At 40.0% G+C, this 24,978-nt stretch overlaps 3 protein-coding genes across 4 annotated transcripts; 2 read left to right on the top strand and 1 right to left on the bottom strand.

Moving 5' to 3' along the window:
• Window positions 1-1,040: 1,040 nt before the first annotated feature.
• LOC134006268 (uncharacterized) lies at window positions 1,041-5,005 on the top strand. The gene is made up of 9 exons (XM_062445357.1): window positions 1,041-1,084; window positions 1,512-1,699; window positions 1,940-2,047; window positions 2,796-2,954; window positions 3,100-3,224; window positions 3,381-3,445; window positions 3,543-3,745; window positions 3,895-4,090; window positions 4,873-5,005. Exons 1-9 carry the CDS (start codon window positions 1,041-1,043, stop codon window positions 5,003-5,005), a joined length of 1,221 nt encoding a protein of 406 aa, XP_062301341.1.
• Window positions 5,006-5,192: 187 nt separating this feature from the next.
• On the top strand, window positions 5,193-13,709 carry LOC134006256 (mucin-3A). Its single transcript, XM_062445347.1, has 8 exons — window positions 5,193-5,282; window positions 11,889-12,027; window positions 12,160-12,284; window positions 12,438-12,502; window positions 12,601-12,803; window positions 12,925-13,090; window positions 13,213-13,377; window positions 13,564-13,709. The coding sequence occupies exons 1-8, from the start codon at window positions 5,193-5,195 to the stop codon at window positions 13,652-13,654; spliced, it is 1,044 nt and encodes a 347-aa protein (XP_062301331.1). The 3' UTR covers window positions 13,655-13,709.
• A 4,076-nt stretch (window positions 13,710-17,785) lies between these two features.
• On the bottom strand, window positions 17,786-24,096 carry errfi1a (ERBB receptor feedback inhibitor 1a). Of its 2 annotated transcripts, XM_062416085.1 has the most exons (4): window positions 23,936-24,096; window positions 21,404-21,610; window positions 21,125-21,222; window positions 17,786-20,812 (listed from the first exon to the last, which is right to left on the bottom strand). In XM_062416085.1, exons 2-4 carry the CDS (start codon window positions 21,553-21,555, stop codon window positions 19,704-19,706), a joined length of 1,359 nt encoding a protein of 452 aa, XP_062272069.1. In that variant the 5' UTR covers window positions 21,556-21,610; window positions 23,936-24,096; the 3' UTR covers window positions 17,786-19,703. The 2 variants fall into 2 exon arrangements, with proteins under 2 accessions (XP_062272069.1, XP_062272070.1); XM_062416086.1 differs by lacking the exons at window positions 21,404-21,610; window positions 23,936-24,096 and having other exon boundaries at window positions 21,021-21,161.
• Between the last annotated feature and the right edge of the window lie 882 nt (window positions 24,097-24,978).

Raw genomic sequence — 24,978 nt, 5'->3', positions numbered from 1 at the left:
AACAAGCCATGATTCATCTACAACAATAATGTCCTCAACCACAGAGCCAGAGTCTGTATCTGTGACAATGATGACACCCACAGGAACCACTGAATCGATGGTATCAACCTCAACCCTAACCACAAAGGCTACAAACGATGATCATTCTACAGGAACTATCAATAGCTCCACAAATTCAGAGGTTTCATCCAGTTCACCATCCGCAGATCCACCTTTAACTACTCCTTTCAGTCAAACATCCCCTGGACACAAATCTGAAACAACGCCAATAGATGTGGATACAACTCACCTCCCACTAACAATTAAGGATTCATCTACAACAACAATGTCCTCAACCACAGAGCCAGAGTCTACATCTGTGACAATTATGACACCCACAGGAACCACTGAATGGATGGTATCAACCTCAACCCTAACCACAAATGAAGTTACTAAAACGACAAACAATGATCATTTTACAGGAACTATCACCAACTCGACAAATTCAGGGGTTTCATCGAGTTCACCGTACGCACTCCCACCTTTAACCACTCATTTCAGTCAAACATCTCCTGGACACAAATCTGAAACAGCGCCAACAAATGTGGATACAAGTCAGCTCCCACTAACAGGCCAGGAATCATCTACAACAATAATGTCCTCAACCACAGAGCCAGAGTCTACATCTGTGACAATGATGACACCCACAGGAACCACTCAATCGATGGTATCAACCTCAACCCTAACCACAAATGCTACAAACGATGATCATTCTACAGGAACTATCAATAGCTCCACAAATTCAGAGGTTTCATCCAGTTCACCATACGCAGTTCCACCTTTAACTACTCCTTTCAGTCAAACATCTCCTGGACACAAATCTGAAACAACGCCAACAAATGTGGATACAACTCAGCTCCCACTAACAAGTCAGGAATCATCTACAACAATAATGTCCTCAACCACAGAGCCAGAGTCTACATCTGTGACAATGATGACACCCACAGGAACCACTGAATCAATGGCATCAACTTCAACCCTAACCACAAATGCTACAAACGATGATCATTCTACAGGAACTATCGATAGCTCCACAAATTCAGAGGTTTCATCCAGTTCACCATCCGCAGTTCCACCTTTAACTACTCCTTTCAGTCAAACATCCCCTGGACACAAATCTGAAACAACGCCTATAGATGTGGATACAACTCAGCTCCCACTAACAAGCAAGGATTCATCTACAAATTCAGAGGTTTCATCCAGTTCATCCTCCACACTCCTACCTTTAACTACTCATTTCAGTAAAACATCTCATGGACTCAAATTTGAAACAACGCCAACAAATGTGGATACAACTCAGCTCCCACTAACAAGCCAGGATTCATCTACAACAATAATGTCCTCAACCACAGAGCCAGAATCTACATCTGTGACAATGATGACACCTACAGGAACCACTGAATCGATGATATCAACCTCAACCCTAAACACAAATGAAGTAACTAAAACTACAATCAATGATTATTCCACAGGAACTATTACTGGCTCGTCAAATTCAGACGCTTCATCCACCACACTCCCACCTTTAAAATCTCAAACATCTCCTGGACACAAATCAGAAACAACGCCAACAAATGTGGATACAACTCAGCTCCCACTAACAAGCCAGGGTTCATCTACAACAATAATGTCCTCAACCACAGAGCCAGAGTCTACATCTGTGACAATGATGACACCCACAGGAACCACTGAATCAATGGTATCAACCTCAACCCTAAACACAAATGAAGTAACTAAAACTACAAACAATGATCATTCCACAGGAACTATCACTGGCTCAACAAATTCAGAGATTTCATCCAGTTCATCGTCCACACTCCCACCTTTAACTTCTCCTTTCAGTCAAACATCCCATGTACACAAATCTGAAACAACGCCAATAGATGTGGATACAACTCAGCTCCCACTAACAAGCAAGAATTCATCTACAACAACAATGTCCTCAACCACAGAGCCAGAGTCTACATCTGTGACAATGATGACATCCACAGGAACCACTGGATCGATAGTATCAACCTCAACCCTAACCACAAATGCTACAAACGATGATCATTCTACAGGAACTATCACTAGCTCCACAAATTCAGAGGTTTCATCCAGTTCATCCTCCACACTCCCACCTTTAACTACTCATTTCAGTCAAACATCTCCTGGACACAAATCTGAAATAACGCCATCATTTGTGGATACAACTCAGATTCCACTAACAAGTCAGGAATCATCTACAACAATAATGTCCTCAACCACAGAATCAGAGTCTACATCTGTGAAAATGATGACACCCACAGGAACCACTGAATCAATGGCGTTAACCTCAACCCTAACCACAATTGAAGTTACTAAAACTACAACTACACGCCCTCCAATTACCAACTCGTTGACAACCCAACAGGCACTTTCTACACCTTTTACAACTACTTCATCCACAGAGTCACATCTGCCAACTAAGTTCACCTCATCACTTTCCACGGCTTCAAAGCACACCAAACAGACAACTAATGCGGTTACACATTCAAATTCTACAGCCACAAGTCATGCACCTTCTATAGTCTCATCTAACACAATACCTTTGACAAAACGTACTGCTGCACCCACAAGTGAAGCAACAACTAATAGAAAAGCAAGTAGCAGTCCACAAACATCTTCACCGTCTACACTAACTTCAAAGGCTTTGACATCAGCAGAAATCATCAGCTCAAACACAATTACAACATCTACAATTACCACCCTGTCAAATGCCAATGTCACTGGAACAGCAATATCTACAATTCCTCAGTGCAGAGATGAGGACTGTCACTGTAACGGAGGAGAGTGTATATTCAGTGGGACACTGGGCAGATGTTATTGCCACTGTCAAGAGTCAGTCTATGGAGACTCCTGTTCTTTTGGAGGGAACACGACATCTGCTAATATTGGTGAGATTTTTTGTTCCCTACTAGTGTTTTCCAAGATATTCTATTAGATGAAAATAATTTTTGAATGCAAAGGTACGTTGTCTGTTTTTAACAATATGTTAAGGTTAAGCAATGTTAATATGAGGGTATTATCTTTCTCTTTCAGATACTGGGAAATTACCAACTCGACAGGCAAATGTTACATTGAGAATCAACATACCATTTGAAGATGCTTTTTATAATTTAAACTCACATCAGTCAGTAACCTTCACCAACAAATTAAAAAAGGAGGTAGAGAATTTTTTAAGTTTTTGCATGAGTTATTGAATTTTGCACAATAAGTGATCTCACTTCAGAGTATTTATCCTTTCGTATAACTAATAACTAAGAATTATTTACTGGGCAATAATAACAAATGTTACATCTGTCATGTGTCATCATTTCCAGCTTGAAGCCCTGTGCAAAGAAGCGGATCCTCAAGCCTTTAAAAAAGTAGAAATCAAAAATTTAACGTAGGTATTTTTTTACTGATAATTCTTTGCATGATTACTTTTTATTCAAGCACAAATTGTTTTCATTTGGTAATTTATTTATATTTTTCTATTGTAGACAAGGAAGTGTTATTGCTGAGAGCATAGCGGAGTACGTCTATCTGAACAATGAAACGCAAATCCAGTTTGTCAACACTGAGCTAGATGGGGTGTTGACCAACATCTTGAATGACACAAATAACCTCAATAAGATTTCTCAGGCCTTTGGTGATGCCAAAGTACAGTTAAATGTACTCAACTTCCAGCCACCTTACATTAAAAGTAAGTGCATTACAAATCAACTTTCATTTTATGTTTTATATATTGCTGATTTGCACAGTTAATCACTCTTCTTTCAACATTTCGCAATACTTTTTTTTGAGTGAATGTTGTCATACAAAATATTTAATATCTCTCTTTTAATCAATCAGATGTCACAGACTTGGAGCCATTTGTTAACTGCAGTCAGTTTGCTTATTACACTGCTGAGACTATTGATGGACAATGGCAGTGTTTTGGACCTTGCCAAACAAAACCTGATTATTGTCATCAACATGGGAAATGTATTAATGACATTCACAAGGGGCCAATCTGCCAGGACACTTCTACAACATCATCATCCACAGAGCAAGAATCTTCATCTTTCACAACAGCTTTAACTACAGGAACCATTGAATCAATAGTGTCAACTTTAATACTCACCACACCTGAAGTTGCTGAGTCTACCAACACTGATCATTTCATAACAACTACCGATATCCAGACAGGTACTGAGGTATCAAGAAGTTCCCCCACCACATTCCTTCCAGTAACCACTCACATGAACACAACTCAGTTTCCGCAAAGCAGTCCGGTGTCCTCTACAACAATAATGTCCTCAACCACAGAGCCAAAGTCTACATCTGTGACAATGATGACACCCACAGGAACCACTGAATCGATGGTATCAACCTCAACCCTAACCACAAATGCTACAAACGATGATCATTCTACAGGAACTATCACTAGCTCCACAAATTCAGAGGTTTCATCCAGTTCACCGTCCGCACTCCCACCTTTAACCACTCATTTCAGTCAAACATCTCCTGGACACAAATCTGAAACAACGCCAACAAATGTGGATACAACTCAGCTCCCACTAACAAGCCAGGATTCATATACAACAATAATGTCCTCAACCACAGAGCCAGAGTCTACATCTGTGACAATGATGACATCCACAGGAACCACTGAATCTAAGGTGTCAACCTCTACCCTAACCACAAATGAACTTTCTAAAACTACAAACAATGATCATTCCACAGGAACTATTACTGGCTCAACAAATACAGAGGTTTCATCCAGTTCATCCTCCACACTCCTACCTTTAACTACTCATTTCAGTAAAACATCTCCTGGACACAAATCAGAAACAACGCCAACAAATGTGGATACAACTCAGCTCCCACTAACAAGCCAGGATTCATCTACAACAATAATGTCCTCGACCACAGAGCCAGAGTCTACATCTGTGACAATGATGACACCCACAGGAATCACTGAGTCAATGACATCAACCTCAACCCTAAAGACAAATGAAGTAACTCAAATTACAAACAATGATCGTTCCACAGGAACTATCACTGGCTCGACAAATTCAGACGCTTCAACCAATTCATCCCCCACACTCCCACCTTTAACTACTCCTTTCAGTCAAACATCCCCTGTACACAAATCTGAAACAACGCCAATGGATGTGGATACAACTCAGCTCCCACTAGCAATCAAGGATTCATCTACAACAACAATGTCCTCAACCACAGAGCCAGAGTCTACATCTGTGACAATGATGACATCCACAGGAACCACTGAATCAATGTCATCAACCTCAACTCTAAACACAAATGAAGTAACTCAAACTACAAACAATGATCATTCCACAGGAACTATCACTGGCTCAACAAATTCAGAGGTTTCATCCAGTTCATCGCCCAGACTCCCACCTTTAACTACTCCTTTCACTCAAACATCCCATGTACACAAATCTGAAACAACGCCAATAGATGTGGATACAACTCAGCTCCCACTAACAAGCAAGGATTCATCTACAACAACAATGTCCTCAACCACAGAGCCAGAGTCTACATCTGTAACAATGATGAAACCCACAGGAAGCACTGAATCGATGGTATCAACCTCAACCCTAAACACAAATGCCACAAATGATGATCATTCTACAGGAACTATCACTAGCTCCACAAATTCAAGAGTTTCATCCACTTCACCGTCCGCACTCCCACCTTTAACCACACATTTCAGTCAAACATCTCCTGGACACAAATCTGAAACAACGCCATCAGATGTGGTTACAACTCAGATTCCACTAAAAAGTCAGGAATCAACTACAACAATAGTGTCTTCAACCACAGAGCCAGAGTCTACATCTGTGACTATGATGACACCCACAGGAACCACTGAATCAATGGCATCAACCTCAACCCTAAACACAAATGAAGTAACTAAAACTACAAACAATGATCATTCCACAGGAACTATCACTGGATTGTCAAATTCAGACGCTTCATCCAGTTCATCCTCCACACTCCCACCTTTAACTACTCATTTCAGTCAAACATCTCCTGGACACAAATCTGAAACAACGCCATCAGATGTGGATACAACTCAGATTCCATTAACAAGTCAGGAATCATCTACAACAATAATGTCCTCAACCACAGAGCCAGAGTCTACATCTGTGACAATGATGACACCCACCGGAACCACTGAATCAATGGCATCAACCTCAACCCTAAAGACAAATGAAGTAACTAAAACTACAAACAATGATCAGTCCACAGGAACTATCACTGGCTCGACTAATTCAGAGGTTTCATTCAGTTCACCGTCCACACTCAAACCTTTAACCACTCATTTCAGTCAAACATCTCCTGGACACAAATCTGAAACAACGCCAACAGATGTGGATACAACTCAGATTCCACTAATAAGTCATGAATCATCTACAACAATAATGTCTTCAACCACAGAGCCAGAGTCTACATCTGTGACAATGAGGACACCCACAGGAACCACTGAATCAATGGCATCAACCTCAACCCTAAAGACAAATGAAGTAACTAAAACTACAAACAATGATCATTCCACAGGAACTATCACTGGCTCGACAAATTCAGAGGTTTCATCCAGTTCATCTTCCACACTCCCACCTTTAACCACTCATTTCAGTCAAACATCTCCTGGACACAAATCTGAAACAACGCCAACAGATGTGGATACAACTCAGATTCCACTAACAAGTCAGGAATCATCTACAACAATAATGTCCTCAATCACAGAGCCAGAGTTTACATCTGTGACTATGAGGACACCTACAGGAACCACTGAATCAATGGCATCAACCTCAACTCTAAAGACAAATGAAGTAACTAAAACTACAAACAATGATCATTCCACAGGAACTATCACTGGCTCGTCAAATTCACACGCTTCATCCAGTTCATCCTCCACACTCCCACCTTTAACTACTCATTTCAGTCAAACATCTCCTGGACACAAATCTGAAACAACGCCATCAGATGTGGATACAACTCAGATTCCACTAACAAGTCAGGAATCATCTACAACAATAATGTCCTCAATCACAGAGCCAGAGTTTACATCTGTGACTATGAGGACACCTACAGGAACCACTGAATCAATGGCATCAACCTCAACTCTAAAGACAAATGAAGTAACTAAAACTACAAACAATGATCATTCCACAGGAACTATCACTGGCTCGTCAAATTCAGACGCTTCATCCAGTTCATCCTCCACACTCCCACCTTTAACTACTCATTTCAGTCAAACATCTCCTGGACACAAATCTGAAACAACGCCATCAGATGTGGATACAACTCAGATTCCATTAACAAGTCAGAAATCATCTACAACAATAATGTCCTCAACCACAGAGCCAGAGTCTACATCTGTGACAATGATGACACCCACCGGAACCACTGAATCAATGGCATCAACCTCAACCCTAAACACAAATGAAGTAACTAAAACTACAAACAATGATCAGTCCACAGGAACTATCACTGGCTCGACAAATTCAGAGGTTTCATCCAGTTCATTTTCCACACTCCCACCTTTAACTGCTCATTTCAGTCAAACATCTCCTGGACACAAATCTGAAACAACGCCATCAGATGTGGATACAACTCAGATTCCATTAACAAGTCAGGAATCATATACAACAATAATGTCCTCAACCACAGAGCCAGAGTCTACATCTGTGACAATGATGACACCCACCGGAACCACTGAATCAATGGCATCAACCTCAACCCTAAAGACAAATGAAGTAACTAAAACTACAAACAATGATCAGTCCACAGGAATTATCACTGGCTCGACAAATTCAGAGGTTTCACCCAGTTCATCTTCCACACTCCAACTTTTAACTGCTGATTTCAGTCAAACATCCCCTGTACACAAATCTGAAACAACGCCAACAGATGTGGATACAACTCAGATTCCACTAATAAGTCATGAATCATCTACAACAATAATGTCTTCAACCACAGAGCCAGAGTCTACATCTGTGACAATGAGGACACCCACAGGAACCACTGAATCAATGGCATCAACCTCAACCCTAAAGACAAATGAAGTAACTAAAACTACAAACAATGATCATTCCACAGGAACTATCACTGGCTCGACAAATTCAGAGGTTTCATCCAGTTCATCTTCCACACTCCCACCTTTAACTGCTCATTTCAGTCAAACATCTCCTGGACACAAATCTGAAACAACGCCAGCAGATGTGGATACAACTCAGATTCTATTAACAAGTCAGGAATCATATACAACAATAATGTCCTCAACCACAGAGCCAGAGTCTACATCTGTGACAATGTTGACACCCACCGGAACCACTGAATCAATGGCACCAACCTCAACCCTAAAGACAAATGAAGTAACTAAAACTACAAACAATGATCAGTCCACAGGAATTATCACTGGCTCGACAAATTCAGAGGTTTCATCCAGTTCACTGTCCACACTCCCACCTTTAACCACTCATTTCAGTCAAACATCTCCTGGACACAAATCTGAAACAACGTCAACAGATGTGGATACAACTCAGATTCCACTAACAAGTCAGGAATCATCTACAACAATAATGTCCTCAATCACAGAGCCAGAGTTTACATCTGTGACTATGAGGACACCTACAGGAACCACTGAATCAATGGCATCAACCTCAACTCTAAAGACAAATGAAGTAACTAAAACTACAAACAATGATCATTCCACAGGAACTATCACTGGCTCGTCAAATTCAGACGCTTCATCCAGTTCATCCTCCACACTCCCACCTTTAACTACTCATTTCAGTCAAACATCTCCTGGACACAAATCTGAAACAACGCCATCAGATGTGGATACAACTCAGATTCCATTAACAAGTCAGAAATCATCTACAACAATAATGTCCTCAACCACAGAGCCAGAGTCTACATCTGTGACAATGATGACACCCACCGGAACCACTGAATCAATGGCATCAACCTCAACCCTAAAGACAAATGAAGTAACTAAAACTACAGACAATGATCAGTCCACAGGAACTATCACTGGCTCGACAAATTCAGAGGTTTCATCCAGTTCATTTTCCACACTCCCACCTTTAACTGCTCATTTCAGTCAAACATCTCCTGGACACAAATCTGAAACAACGCCATCAGATGTGGATACAACTCAGATTCCATTAACAAGTCAGGAATCATATACAACAATAATGTCCTCAACCACAGAGCCAGAGTCTACATCTGTGACAATGATGACACCCACCGGAACCACTGAATCAATGGCATCAACCTCAACCCTAAAGACAAATGAAGTAACTAAAACTACAAACAATGATCAGTCCACAGGAATTATCACTGGCTCGACAAATTCAGAGGTTTCACCCAGTTCATCTTCCACACTCCAACTTTTAACTGCTGATTTCAGTCAAACATCCCCTGTACACAAATCTGAATCAACGCCATCAAATGTGGATACAACTCAGCTCCCACTAATAAGCCAGGAATCATCTACAACAATAGATTCCTCAACCACAGAGCCAGAGTCCACATCTGTGACAATGATGACACCCACAGGAACCACTGAATCAATGGCATCAACCTCAACCCTAAACACAAATGAAGTAACTAAATCCACAAACAATGATCATTCCACAGGAACTATCACTGGCTCGTCAAATTCAGACGCTTCATCCAGTTCATCCTCCACACTCCCACCTTTAACTACTCATTTCAGTCAAACATCTCCTGGACACAAATCTGAAACAACGCCATCAGATGTGGATACAACTCAGATTCCATTAACAAGTCAGAAATCATCTACAACAATAATGTCCTCAACCACAGAGCCAGAGTCTACATCTGTGACAATGATGACACCCACCGGAACCACTGAATCAATGGCATCAACCTCAACCCTAAAGACAAATGAAGTAACTAAAACTACAAACAATGATCAGTCCACAGGAACTATCACTGGCTCGACAAATTCAGAGGTTTCATCCAGTTCATTTTCCACACTCCCACCTTTAACTGCTCATTTCAGTCAAACATCTCCTGGACACAAATCTGAAACAACGCCATCAGATGTGGATACAACTCAGATTCCATTAACAAGTCAGGAATCATATACAACAATAATGTCCTCAACCACAGAGCCAGAGTCTACATCTGTGACAATGATGACACCCACCGGAACCACTGAATCAATGGCATCAACCTCAACCCTAAAGACAAATGAAGTAACTAAAACTACAAACAATGATCAGTCCACAGGAATTATCACTGGCTCGACAAATTCAGAGGTTTCACCCAGTTCATCTTCCACACTCCAACTTTTAACTGCTGATTTCAGTCAAACATCCCCTGTACACAAATCTGAATCAACGCCAACAAATGTGGATACAACTCAGCTCCCACTAATAAGCCAGGAATCATCTACAACAATAGATTCCTCAACCACAGAGCCAGAGTCTACATCTGTGACAATGATGACACCCACAGGAACCACTGAATCAATGGCATCAACCTCAACCCTAAACACAAATGAAGTAACTAAATCCACAAACAATGATCATTCCACAGGAACTATCACTGGCTCGTCAAATTCAGACGCTTCATCCAGTTCATCCTCCACACTCCCACCTTTAACTACTCATTTCAGTCAAACATCTCCTGGACACAAATCTGAAACAACGCCATCAGATGTGGATACAACTCAGATTCCATTAACAAGTCAGGAATCATATACAACAATAATGTCCTCAACCACAGAGCCAGAGTCTACATCTGTGACAATGATGACACCCACCGGAACCACTGAATCAATGGCATCAACCTCAACCCTAAAGACAAATGAAGTAACTAAAACTACAAACAATGATCAGTCCACAGGAATTATCACTGGCTCGACAAATTCAGAGGTTTCACCCAGTTCATCTTCCACACTCCAACTTTTAACTGCTGATTTCAGTCAAACATCCCCTGTACACAAATCTGAATCAACGCCAACAAATGTGGATACAACTCAGCTCCCACTAATAAGCCAGGAATCATCTACAACAATAGATTCCTCAACCACAGAGCCAGAGTCTACATCTGTGACAATGATGACACCCACAGGAACCACTGAATCAATGGCATCAACCTCAACCCTAAACACAAATGAAGTAACTAAATCTACAAACAATGATCATTCCACAGGAACTGTCACTAGCTCCACAAACTCAGAGGTTTCATCCAGTTCACCGTCCGCACTCCCTCCTTTAACTTCTCATTTCAGTCAAGCATCCCCTGGACACAAATCTGAAACCACGCCAACAAATCTGGTGTCAGAGTCTACATCTGTGACAATGATGACACCCACTGAATCAATGTTGTCAACCTCAACCCTAACCACAATTGCAGTTACTAAAACTACAACAACACGCCCTCCAATTACCAACCCGTTGACAACCCAACCAGCACTTTTTACGCCTCTTACAACTACTTCATCCACAGAGTCACATCTGCCAACTAAGTTCACTTCATCACTTTCCACGGCTTCAAAGCACACCAAACAGACAACTAATGCGGTGACACATTCAAATTCTACAGCCACAAGTCATACACCTGCTTTAGTCTCATCAAACACAATACCTTTGACAAAACGTACTGCTGCACCCACAAGTGAAGCAACAACTAATCGAAAAACAAGTAGCAGTCCACAAACATCTTCACCGTCTACACTAACTTCAAAGGCTTTGACATCAGCAGAAATCATCAGCTCAAACACAATTACAACATCTACAATTACCACTCTGTCAAATGCCAATGTCATTGGAACAGCAATATCTACAACTCCTCAGTGCAGAGATGAGGACTGTCACTGTAACGGAGGACAGTGTAAATTCAATGGGACACTGGGCAGATGTTATTGCCACTGTCAAGAGTCAGTCTATGGAGACTTCTGTTCTTTTGGAGGGAACACAACATCTGCTAATATTGGTGAGATTTTTTGTTCCCTACTAGAGTCTTCCAAGTTATTCTTTTAGTTGAAAATATTTTTTGAATGCGAAGGTACGTTTTTAACAATATGTTAAGCAATGTTAATATGAGGGTATCATCTTACTCTTTCAGATACTGGGAAATTACCAACTCGACAGGCAAATGTTACGTTGAGAATCAACATACCATTTGAAGATGCTTTTTATAATTTAAACTCACATCAGTCAGTAAACTTCACCAACAAATTAAAAAAGGAGGTAGAGAATTGTTTAAGTTTTTGCATGACTTTATAATAAGTGATTAAATGATCTCACTTAGTGAGTATGTATCTTGTCATATTACTAATAACTAAAAATTATTTACTGGGCATAATAACAAATGTTACATCTGTCATGTGTCATCATTGCCAGCTTGAAGCCCTGTGCAAAGAAGCGGATCCTCAAGCCTTTAAAAAAGTAGAAATCAAAAATTTAACGTAGGTAATTTTTACTGATAGAATTATTTGCATGATTACTTTTTATTCAAGCACAAATTGTTTTCATTTGGTAATTTATTTATATTTTTCTATTGTAGACAAGGAAGTGTTGTAGCAGAGAGCATAGCGGAGTACGTCTATCTGAACAATGAAACGCAAATCCAGTTTGTCAACACTGAGCTAGATGGGGTGTTGGCCAACATCTTGAATGACACAAATAACCTCAATAAGATTTCTCAGGCCTTTAGTAATGCCAAAGTAAAGTTAAATGGACTCAACTTCCAGTCACCGTACATTAAAAGTAAGTGTACTATATGTTAACTCTGATATGTATTTCACATATTGCTTATTTGAGTGTTCAATTTGACAAAATTTCTGTTTGTGTTACAACACTCATATAATAACTTTGTTTCATCAATCAGATATCACAGACCTGAAGCCTTTTGTTAACTGCAGTCAGTTTGCTAATTACACTGCTGAGATTAGTAATGGTCAGTGGCGGTGTGTTGGACCGTGCCAAAGAATCTCTAATTACTGTCATCAACATGGAGAATGTCTTAATAACATTTACACAGGGCCCATTTGCAGGTAAGCCAAAATATCAGTATTTTATTTTATTTTGATTGCAAAGAACTTAAAATACATGTAATATATTTGTTCATAATAATAATTTTCTTAACATTCTTCACTTTTGTGGCTTTTTGACACAGGTGCTCCAAGTCCAGCCTGAAGCAGTTTTATGGCCCACATTGTGACCTCTTCCACTGGGGTCCAGGTTTCTATGGAGCACTGTTTGGATCACTGGCAGCTGTACTCCTGCTCTTGATTATCATCGTCATTGCTGTCGTTGTCAAAAAAAGGAATATCGGCATTTGGTGGGTTTTGATGCCCAAAATGCGTATCTCTAAAGTACCTGTCAAAGGGTTTGACACACTTTCTCATTTAAATGAATGGGAAAGTGTGTCCAGACATTTGACTGGTATAGACAAATGAATGTTCCTTGTAGCCTGTAAAGCTACAAACATTGTCATGTGAAATTGATGATGCTGTCTTTATTTTAGGAAAACGGAGGACTCCTATAACAGAAGACTGTCTGCTTTTGAAGAAGATTTCTTTGACTTCTCAGGTATAGGTATACCTGTTTTTCAGTAATCACCAATCTTTTCAATTATGTTAAATTCAGAGTAAGGACATACTGTACACAGTTTTAAAATTATCATATCATTTTGTGCAGGAGATCACAACTTGGGATTTGCAGGAACTTGCACATCAGGGGGTTTTAGGCCACATCTAGAAAATGTTGACCCCCGATTGCAGGTAATCTTATTCTGTCATTACATACAGTACCAAAACAATTGGCTAGACTTTAGAGTACAAGAACAGGTAAATTAAATATTATAGTTTAAATGTTTATATTAATATGCTGTCCTTCTTGTGTTTCACTAGGTCACAAAAAAACGACCAGACGTTTGGAACATCAACCCTAGATGAAGGCTGTGTTTTTCATGCATGTAATTGAGAAAATTACATATCAGTCTGGATGTTGTTATTAACTATGATTTGTACATACAATAATGGTGATATTACATTAAGTACATTTTTGATTTTGTGTCTTTTGCTGCAAGAATTTTACATCAACATTCCCCAGGAGTGCACAATATATTTTTTTAAATGGAGAACATGAGAAAATGCCATGAATTCACTTAAATGCAATGGAGTAAAATACAGTAAGACTAGAATTTTGAAGTAGCTTAGATGAGTGTAGTTTTTATTAAAGGATAAATTCAATATTTTTCAAGTCTTTCTCTTAAAACAATAGTCAGGTGCCCAAATGAACACTGTAACACAGTCTACTGACTGTCAAAATCATTTTCAAATGTGCTTTCAATTTATGGTAAGTGATTGGGTGCCAAAATCCACATTGTGTCCTGACTGTCATTTTGTGCAAAATACATTTTATAAATACAAGTTTATCTGAAGCTCATATGAAGCTTCAGCAGAGTTAGTCATATCAGGTGGATATCTACCACATTTACAATCATTTTAGCATCAAATTCCCTCTTTGTGTTTCCCTAGACAGTGTTTCCCTGTTGAGCTGCAGTGGAAGTATAATAACAAAAAGAGGGACACTAAAAAGACTAACATTGAATGATATCTACTTTATTTGACTAATCTGGATGACTAAAGCTTCATATCAGCTTCAGATAAACTTTTTAATATATTTTTTCACAGAGGGAGGGCTGTGGATTTTGACTTGAAAAACTGTGACCCTGTCCTTTGATGTTGAGCCTGGGCATGGAGCAATTTGATTTGGACTCCGCCTAATTGAAACGCAAAATCTCGATAACACATACAATAGTCTGTACTTATCAAATACATGCATGGAGTGGACACAATATAGAACCTAAACTGTCTAATTTTATTCTATCCAATACAGTAGCCAGTCAATAATACTTGACTGTGTTAGAGAAGTGTTTTGATTTTTAAAATCATAATCTGTGGTTTCTGTGACAGTGTAATTGTCCACATTGTAAGTGTTGTGGCAGTTTTGGTTTCTCTGTGGACTTCACTCAGAATCATTATAACATCTTTCCACTAGATGGCGCACATGTTCTCATTTTAATGTTTTGAAGACAAAGGCAGTGAGAGACAGCTAGAGGCCAACCCGTGTTTAATACAAAATTCTGTGATATTTAATGAATGATCGGAGAATGCTGCATGGTTTAATCAATGACTACTGCTGCTCTGTTGTAGATCTAGGACTGTGTACTATCAGCATTATGTAATAACAGTTATCAGTACAATATCAGTCCAATATTATTGTTCCTGCCAATGTCTGACTAGTTGTGATACTAACATTGGTGAGATCTTCTTTGAACAGTGCCATTGCACTTCAAAATGTCATGCACATTTCTGCTGCTGGTCTACAACAGCAATACAACGTTTATTAATGTATTCTTATTTGAACTATGGCTGTTTGTCTCCACCTCGTGGTTGACTCACTACTGATCGGTTTCTTTACCTAAACTCGGAGTCCTGTATTTACTACACAAACACTCTGACCTGAATACAATTTAACCAGCCAGCACTTCAGTCTTAGTTAAATATTCACAACTCTGTCCACCCCTCACAGCAAATTACATAAAAATATACACCAAAACACAACGTCAATGCAAATACTTGTATCAAAGCAAGTAATTACATATAACAAGAGATTTATTAACTCATTGGTTTGCAGTGTTTTTTATTTCCCAATTAAGCGGCATGTATTGAGATGTAGGGTACAGTAGGAAGCAGAATACACAGAAAAAGTCTCATCAGACACGAGAGAACATACAAACTATACTGGCTGATATGCATTTTCTTGCTGTAATCCGAAAGATATGAGCCAGTAGAACATTCAGAAATCATTGCAAGAATAGTATCTTTGTTTCAGTTACTTTAATTAAATCATTTATGACAAGATTAATATCATTTGAAAAGTTAATTACTCTCAGGCAGAATCAGAAAATGCATTAAAATGTTGAGCATTCTCTCGCAATGAGCCTTTTAGATATCTTTAACCCATTTCAGCTCTAGCTCAGATGCTCATTACAGTATTTGTTAGGTATTATCCTGACAGAACCTGATATAATTTTACAAATGAACTGCTCCATTCTGAATATCAATTACCTACATTTAAGTGACTGGTGGGAACACATATGTGCATAATGAAACAATAAGTACACACATGCCACATTTTTTATAGGAAAATACTTTTTAAGTACAGTATACTGTATAGTTGATTGTGCAGATGTTAGATTTGAAACAAGATATGGTGTGAAAAGTGTGTGTAGCTGAATGTTTGTAACAGAATATACAGCAATCTATATAGGAGGCTGTTTTGATGGTTTAAGATTCCTGTATTATGCTATCATCATTATTATTATGTCTATCTTGATCTATTTAGGGTTGTGGTTATATTCTTATTATTTTATAAACATTAATCCAACTACCACTGTGTCTGTGTGTACAATGCAGATATCCTGCAGACTTATGTTTCTGCAGACAAGAAAACAGAAACAGACTCTGCTCTCTTCCACACAGACAGCTGCAGACTAATCAGCAGAGGCTGTATAGCAATTAATGATGCAATCATGATAATTACCATAATAATTCTTATCATTAAAATGAGTTTGTTCCATCTGTTAATCCATCAGCACTGCCAGCCATGGACTTTTATCTAATTAACTGATACCATAAACATACTGGATATTGTTGAGCCACAAAACTTGACTTCAATGTCTAAATAGAGCCAAAATACAATTGGCAAGTAATATTTAAAACTCAAGTTGTGTAGACAAAATACGGCTCATTCAGGTAAAACGGGGTGCTTATGTGTAATAGTGGCTTTAAGAAGAAACAAAGATGGAAATATAGCCATGGGAGACAAAGTGACTAAATAATCACACAGTCATAATGACTGTTCCCTCTTTCTTGACTTGTGAACAAATGTTCACAATTGTTAGAGAAGTTTCACAAGTCAAGTCAAGAGTCATGAAAATGGTGATAAGAGTCAAGTCACAGGTGTAAGTCCTGGCCTACAGCACAACAATGCTTTTTGGTGCAACAAAAATATTCAGTTTTTCTTATCATGTATTCAAAAACAAACACCACTAGTCTTATTTTTTCATTTGGGACTTGATATTTCTCGTCCCCGACATACTACTTTTAAATTGAGCAGCATGTGTCTAGTTGCCATAGTTGCAACCCAAGCTGTCGCCTAGCAGCTCATCTAAGAGTGAACCAGGTGAAAGTATTTACAGGTGGCCTATATGTTCAAACTGTCACCTTTTGTTCCACTGAGAGGATAATACAAAATCAGCTACTATCAGCACAGCAAACCTACATGGTGGATATTGTAACTGCAGTGAATTCCATCTTATGTAGAGATTATTTTACCTCTAATTCTCTGTGTGGTTTCGGCTCTATGCCCAACCACATGGACACAAGTCAAAAGTAAAAACACGCGTAACATTGTTAGGTGCTTAAAAACCTGTGGGCACAAAGCTGGCCAACATAGAGCATCTAAGCTGTCATGCAGGAGGAGAAGGTGTTATAACCAGGAAGAGGAAGGCAATATACTGTGCGCCTGTCAGTCGACCATTGTATGTGACTCGTCTTTCTCTGGATAGAGGCCAGTCACAATAAGGCACAGCATGAGGGTGTGTGGGTGATAAAACAGGCCAAGCAGCTGAGTTGAGAGTTCACTCTGACAGACTCAAGAAACAGAATGAAGCAGGCTCATAAATAAGTCATTTTATTTTGCTTTCTTTTTGAAGACTATATACTTAACAACTATTCATAACAACAAATGGAATCGTTAAATACTGTACACAGCATACTGTACTCTCCCAGTGCATGTCTTCACCACAGCAGAGAAGTTATTTTTTCATTTTTTGTTCATTCAGTTTTATTATTCCTAATAAGACATATGAATACCGTAAGATTAAATAGTATCAGTGTATGATGTAAACATTTTTTCAGACGTTTAAGTCAAAGCAACATTGTGTTGGCAAGTGTTTGTGAGCAGGAGGGAGAGAAAAAGTATACTTCAATGACCGTTTGACCTTAGCAGTTATCTGTTTCCCCAAACTGAACACCGTGTTCGATAACAAGGGTATACTTCAATACATGTGCTACATTTAATATATCATCCTGATGTTTCTTGAATAATCTACAACAATAAAATTCATATTTTTTCTTGGCTGCCAGCAGCCAAAGTCTCTCAGACCACACCCACTGCAATCATGTAAGTCAGGAATGCATGAGCAGAACAGGAAAGTCTGTGTCAGGTAGGTATAACCCTGCACTGTCTTTGTAATGCATTAACAGGAAAGCCTAACATCTGTGTGATCTAAAATCTATTTAAGGATATCCGGTTAGAATTTACTTTTTAACTCTTAAACCAAACCCGTTTTTTAATTGAGTGTTACTTAATTTAAAAAAAAATGTGTCAGGTCACATCATCTTTTGTAGATTATAAATTTAGATTTTGCCTTATTTGAATCGGGTATAGGATACATATGAAGGGAGGTAGCAGTTGAGGCAAATTTGCTCCATGCAGTGAAAAATGAGCTCCTCCAACTGTTTGACTGAAGACTAGCATACATTCACTTATGTTCAACAGGCCAATTTCTGTGCAACAAAACAGACCCGGACATTGAAAAGAAAGCAATCGAATGTGTGCACTTCAGACAGCTGTACTCAAAAGCAAGTGCTGCAAACAAGCAGAGCACAGTAACAAGTATGGCTGACAGTTTTCTACTAATTGTTCACTCTATATAGTATCATCAGAACAAATTTTCTGTCTGCTGTTCAAATTCACATATGCATAAACACACCTACATACGCACAAACACACTCATCCACAGACAACTACACCAAAAAAGCTGCACTAGACATTCCAATGGAAACATGCATAGCTACCAGTAATGTATCCACCTCTTAGTACAAAATGTACCGTGACATGTGGGAGACACAAATTTTACACAGATATATTGGCCTGAGTAAGACTGAAACTTCATCATAGCAGGGAGACCATGTAAGAGTTGACATGTACTCTAAAAAAAAAGCATGTCCCCACACACAAAATAGCAGACAGAATGGAGATTTGTGTGCTAGCATCCTTCATATTGTTAAAAAATTAGTCTGCCTTGTATTTATACTTCATATATTAAGTGACGCATGGTTACATTACTGACCTTTTGTCCCTTGTGAGACACAAAAGCAGCATCAAAAAGCCCCAATGTATCTCACAGAACACACTCAAACTTCCAGACACAAAACACTGAGCATGTGAGGTTCAAGGCCCGCTTGTACCTTGATTGTACCGCATCTTCAGCAAAAAAACGGCACAACATTGAATGTCACGAAATAAAAATCATATCAAAAATATACTTTACAATGTTGAATTTTGCCCACTATCTAATGTCAGAGATACAATTTTAAGCAAAGGATCTCGGTTGTGATAGCTATTCCAACATTACCAGTAACTCAATACAGTGTGCACATACCCTTTGTGTTCAGAATACATAAGGGGATAATTAAAAAAAATAGTAAAAGCAGCAGTTTGAGGTTTGTTAGCATCCAGTTTCACCATTTTGTCAAGTGGTTTTTGCTCATGTACAGTAGAGTCCTCTGCTACTTCAACTAAAACCTTTTAAACTAGATCCACAGGTGCTTTCCTCCTGGTGTGGCAGTCCCAGTCTGAATTTGATACATCTGTGTTGCGAGCCGCTGGACTGTCCATTACCCGAAGAAATTTCTCCACACAAGGTGAGTCCACGAAAGCCGGTCTCTCAGGCAGAAGGTAATAGTGTGTGGTGCTTGCCTTTTTGCCATTCTCCATTACAGGAAGGATGCAGGGGGAGCCCTCACTGTTTTGTCTCTGTAAACCCCGGCAACTTACATACTTAGGATCTGGTGCAAAGCTTTGGGTGGGGGGCATCACTCCATTGATGTATGTCGGGAGGCTCTTTGGGCTCGGGGTACGGGAACTGCCTCTAGACAAAGGATCCCTAGGAGGCACCTTGGGTGGTCGGTCGTCATCACTGTAAGCCCCAGACGAGACCTCTGCTGACCAGCGGCGGTAGTCTACTGTCTTGATTGGTCTTGGAGGGATAGGTGGTGGCACCTCTGGCTTATCCGTACTGTGGGTGTGGCGTTTGTTGCACGGGAGGCGCAGCATAGAGGGCTTGTTAAACGATCCAGCTGGGCCTGAGTGAGAGCGCCGTAGCCTCCTCTGAGCCTTATCCTGCTGTCTCTGACAGACCACTGACAGTTCCTGTCGCTGCTGCTCGTGCTGGTCCCGCATTTCCTGTGGAGGATGTGCCTGGTGTTGCTGTTGGGGCTGCATCTGGCTTTGCGGTCCTAAAGGACCGTCATAGTAAGCATAATTAATCTGCCCACAGTCCCTGAAGCTCCTTCGGCTTGGGACTCCATATCGAAAAGGTGATGATTTTGGACACTGATCAGACACAAGGCAGCAGCTATCGTCTGAACTTGTGAAAAATTCTACCTCATTGTCCATTGCCTGCTCAGGGGAAATGTCTGTCTGTGGAGGGATTGGAGGTAGAGGCTTGGAGCATCTGCCTGGTGTCTGTGGTGGACTGCTGCACTCGTACACTGAGAGCCTCTGGAATGAGGGGACCACCTGGTCATCATCAACAGGACTCGGGGTGGATGGTTCAGCATTGCAGGACAGGGAGAGATGGGAGGGCCGGGATTTCTTGGGAGGTAATCTCTGTGTGCTGGGACTGTGTTTATGTCCTGACAGAAAATTAAAAAAAAAAAAAAAAAAGAACATCACATTAATGGCATAGTATTAAATTATAATGGTTATGGCAATTTACTACTCCTATTTAACTGTATCCAGTAGAAAAGGACATAAAAATGTTCTTATGTGAATTTACAAGTTGCCATTGAACATTTGGAATAGAACTCTTAGTTTTATCTATATTTCTGAAAAACCACTTACTATATCCAGTATGTAGCAGATGATTCAAATGCATAATACATGCAGTGCAGCACTCGTGTATTTCAGAAGAAATGCACTGCGCAGATGACAGATCATGCACTTACTCTCATAACTTGGAGATGGTGGAGGTGGCCCCTTTTGCTGGGCACGATAGCTGTGCGTGTCTGCATTTGCAGTGTCCATACTGAAGTAGAAGCTGTTACTGTAACAAAGAAAAAAGAAAATATGTGTAAAAGAGGTTTAAATAAGCTACGTAACATTTCATCATAATGCAAAAGAATTCTCAGACTGACTTGAACCTTAAAACATCAGCATGCCATACAGTGTTGAAAAATCACCCCTTCCCCCTTAAGGATTGCTAATCCTGGCACCTGAACACTTACTTGTCCAGCTCATGGCGATGGCTCCAGGATGATTTGGATCCAGCCATGCTATGACAGTGGCTGCCCCGCAGGAAGGGGTTTTCTATGGGAAAAGATGTCTCCTGGGCAGTCAGGCCCACTGTGGACATGCTCCAGGCACACTCGGGTCGCATCAAAGCCAGGAAACACTCAGATCACCCCGGCTGGCTGCCCCTACCTCTGGTGCACCTGTAACACAGCCAAAACACAGCCATGAACGACAGTGAAAAAAGGTTGAAAGCAAAAGCAGATGAAGAGACAGAGCATGTCGTAGCACACTAAAAAAAAAAACTCTTTGAAAGCACAGACAACATACTCAAGGGAAGTCAGGAAAGAAAGAAAGAAAATGATATAGGGTATCTGATATTAGGATGAAAAGCAAATAACAGAAATGTTGGTTTATTACACAGATTTTTTGTTTTGTTTTGTTTATTCTTCAAGTCTCCTTTTATGAAGCAAGATTGGATGTGGACACATTGGCTATGTATTAATTTCATAATGTGGAAATGGTAAGATCATTAAGTGCTTAAATTTGGACTCATTTGACTTCAATACAAGTCAATACAAGTCACAACAGTTACTTTTCACAATCATTGGCGTTTCTATAGTCCATGACCTGAGTCTATATAACTTTAACATATCCGTTTTAGGTGTTGAATAATTAAGCAACTTTCAAAGTTCTATTCCTACAAACTTCTCTACTTTAATAAGTTTACAGTATATTATAAAACTTGACAGTGTGCCTCAGTGCTGCAATCTCACTTGGCCTGAACAGCAGAGGAAGGGGCTCCTCCTGTTACCAGAGATATACCTGATGTTGCAAGAACTCCTCATGTCAAATGACCTGAATGTTTGTGTCATGTCAAGTATGTGTCAGGGCTGCGTAAACAATGTATACAATATTCACAGAGGAGGAAACCTGGCAGCAAATCTATATTTCTGGGTTCAGAAATACACCGCAGGCTAAACGTGATCCGAGTTTACTGGATTAACCTGTTCAGTATGTCACAGTCCCTGGAGAAAAAGTGTAGAAAGTGTAAGTACAGAGAACCTTTATACTTTAAAGCAAGTGTATCTGAGTATGTCTAAGTTCACTGTGACACCAACCATGCATGTTGCAGCAAATCCTTTAACAACGTCAGTGCACCAGCAGTAGTCTTAACACTATCAATCTGATTTTTCAGAATGCAGGAAAACAGGTGCATCCATAACCCTGTTGGTCAACTCTTCTGCAGACCACAAATGAGGTGCGTGCACACCCAGAGTCACGTTGTCCTCCTTATAATGCAGTACTGATGAATGAGTAGAACATGGCCCCCCACCCCTCACTCCTGGTCTCCTATGAGCCATATTTATGTGCTGCCCTGACAGCTGGTGAGAAACAAAGCTCTAAAACAACAGGAAGCCTGGGGCATCAGTCGGAGCCAAACTGCCCAACAAGGCATGCAATCCCCCTGCCCAGGGCCGTCGATTCGGTTCGGCGTGGACGGGAAGCAACATGATCCTTGATAATGAACCCCCGGGGGCTTGTGCTTCCTCTTGCAACAGGTGCAAAGACAGTTCATCCTGGCAGTTAACCATAGGAGCATTTACAGGCAACAGGATTAAAACAAATGATGTGTAGTCATGCAAAGCATTAACCCTCTTCAGGAGGAATTCTTTAAGTCACTTAATTCAGATTATTTGGCCAGGCAATGTGGCTCTTTTTATAAACAAGTCTGACTTCAGTGTTTATACAATAGGTGGACAGGCTCCAGCTGAGAGTGTGTGAGGACAATACAAGGCCCGTGGGTGCTGGAAAAAAATGAGGAGGTCTGGTTGTGTCAGCAGTGATGTGAAACATCAGCAGATAGCTTTGCTCTTGATAGCTGTAGTAGTAGTCACACACAGACCTTGAAAGAAGGAGTTCACACCCCGTTCATGACACCCCTGCAGCGGTTTCCAAGCAACCATACCCGCTCTACCTGTGCTGCAAGCAAACAGCGCGCACACCCCCTCACTTTACCGGACTGAGATAATAATGGTTAAAAGCCCTCTAGCAGGCAGGTGACTCACACCACAACACACAAGTCAGCTCTTTGGCCAGGACAGGTAATGATGATACAGAATGAACTGTAATTTCCCTTTTGAGTAATCAGAAAAGATTAAAATTTAGCAGCCTCAATAAATGAATCAAAGCAGATTATGGGCAGACCTTGCAAGTTAAATGCATACATAAAAGGGAAGGGGGAAAAAAAAACCTGGTTAATGTTGGCAAATGTGTTCCCAGTTTATGGTTTGAACATTTTAAATCCTCTTAACTTTCAGCTAAAAGGCAATTTGCTCCTCTACATGGATTTATGCGTCATAAGCAGAAACAAGATCTAAAACACAGATGATGATCTCAACAGGACCTGAAGTTACATCAATCAGTGTCTGTCGTGCTGGCACCAACATACACAACAGTGACAGAGGCGAGACATGGGTTCATACAGAAGCCCACACCACACATTTACAATTACTTTCTCAACTCACCTATGTAACTTCGCACTTCTCCGCTGACTGACTCCTCCTGAGTCCTCTTTGGTCAAATATAGCTCCTCAATTTCTTTTTAAGGGGGATTTGATTGGAGTCCGTAAATCTTCAAATATCTATTGCATCAGGAAGGACGCCAACGAGTTGGTGGCGCTCCGGCTATAATGTGACACTTTTAGATAAGTCTTGTATTGTAGTGAGCAATGTCTTATAGGCTCCACCACACTACAGAAAGGCTCTGACTCCGCCTAGCACACTTGCCCTTAAAGGCACAGCCCACATCTCTCTCTCTGCATTGGAGCCTACGTGCAGCAAGACGGGCTGCGTGCTTATGGATTCCAGAAAATCACCCTTGTACATATACACAACGCTCGTTTAAAGCACAAGTTAAATTGATGTGATCAAAGTCTGCAGGGCTTTATTTATATGCACTTTTAACCTCAGAGGACAGAGCAGGTGTGAACACAAGGCTAAAGTCAGCTGATTAACTGTTCCAGTGGGATGAGGGTATAGTGTACAGTAAACACCTCCACTATTAGACATGCAGCAGCTCTGTGAATAAAGTCACAAACCAGAGCTCAAGGAGATGGGTTCATTCTGCACATGCTCGCAGATTATTTCAAACAGAAAAGGTGTGCTGATTCTGTATTTGCAGCATATTAAGCTGGTTCATTTTAGTTCCCCTACTGCCTTAAAGCTGTGACTTAACTGAAATTAAGTTTGAGAGTTCAAAGTTGTCTCATAACAAACTAAGATAAACTCAGAAAAGTTAACTCAGCTGCAGATTATAAATTCAATAAATGGAAAATATGAAGTTGAATAAAAAATGTTCAGTCATATTAAAAAACATCACAGTAATTTGATACAATTAATACATGATTATAAATAATTTAATACAATTATTATTGAGTATTAAAGTGTTTTTTTCACAGGGGCAATATAGTTTAATATTATTATATACAGATAAGCAATGCTACAGATATAATGTATGAAATGCATAACTGAGAGGGTAGGGACTGAATTTAACACTTACTTTCGTTGT

This window comes from Scomber scombrus, chromosome 3 (assembly GCF_963691925.1).
Source record: "Scomber scombrus chromosome 3, fScoSco1.1, whole genome shotgun sequence".
Classification (NCBI taxonomy): Eukaryota; Metazoa; Chordata; class Actinopteri; order Scombriformes; family Scombridae; genus Scomber; species Scomber scombrus.
Note: the sequence above shows the minus strand (reverse complement) of the source record. Positions and strands in the feature narration are given on the sequence as shown.

Excerpts from the sequence above, each read along its gene's own strand:
- LOC134006256 (XM_062445347.1), top strand. The coding sequence starts at position 5,193 with ATGGATGTGGATACAACTCAGCTCCCACTAGCAATCAAGGATTCATCT. Across the intron at positions 5,283-11,888 it reads CAGAGCCAGAGTCTACATCT|TGCAGAGATGAGGACTGTCA; the intron begins GTGACAATGATG and ends ACAACTCCTCAG. Across the intron at positions 13,378-13,563 it reads AAAAGGAATATCGGCATTTG|GAAAACGGAGGACTCCTATA; the intron begins GTGGGTTTTGAT and ends TCTTTATTTTAG.
- LOC134006268 (XM_062445357.1), top strand. The coding sequence starts at position 1,041 with ATGATCATTCTACAGGAACTATCGATAGCTCCACAAATTCAGAG. Across the intron at positions 3,446-3,542 it reads GTAGAAATCAAAAATTTAAC|ACAAGGAAGTGTTATTGCTG; the intron begins GTAGGTATTTTT and ends TTTCTATTGTAG. Across the intron at positions 4,091-4,872 it reads ACAACATCATCATCCACAGA|AAACAACGCCAACAAATGTG; the intron begins GCAAGAATCTTC and ends GACACAAATCAG.
- errfi1a (XM_062416085.1), bottom strand. The coding sequence starts at position 21,555 with ATGCGACCCGAGTGTGCCTGGAGCATGTCCACAGTGGGCCTGACTGCC. Across the intron at positions 21,223-21,403 it reads CATCGCCATGAGCTGGACAA|TAACAGCTTCTACTTCAGTA; the intron begins GTAAGTGTTCAG and ends TCTTTGTTACAG. Across the intron at positions 20,813-21,124 it reads ACCATCTCCAAGTTATGAGA|GACATAAACACAGTCCCAGC; the intron begins GTAAGTGCATGA and ends ATTTTCTGTCAG.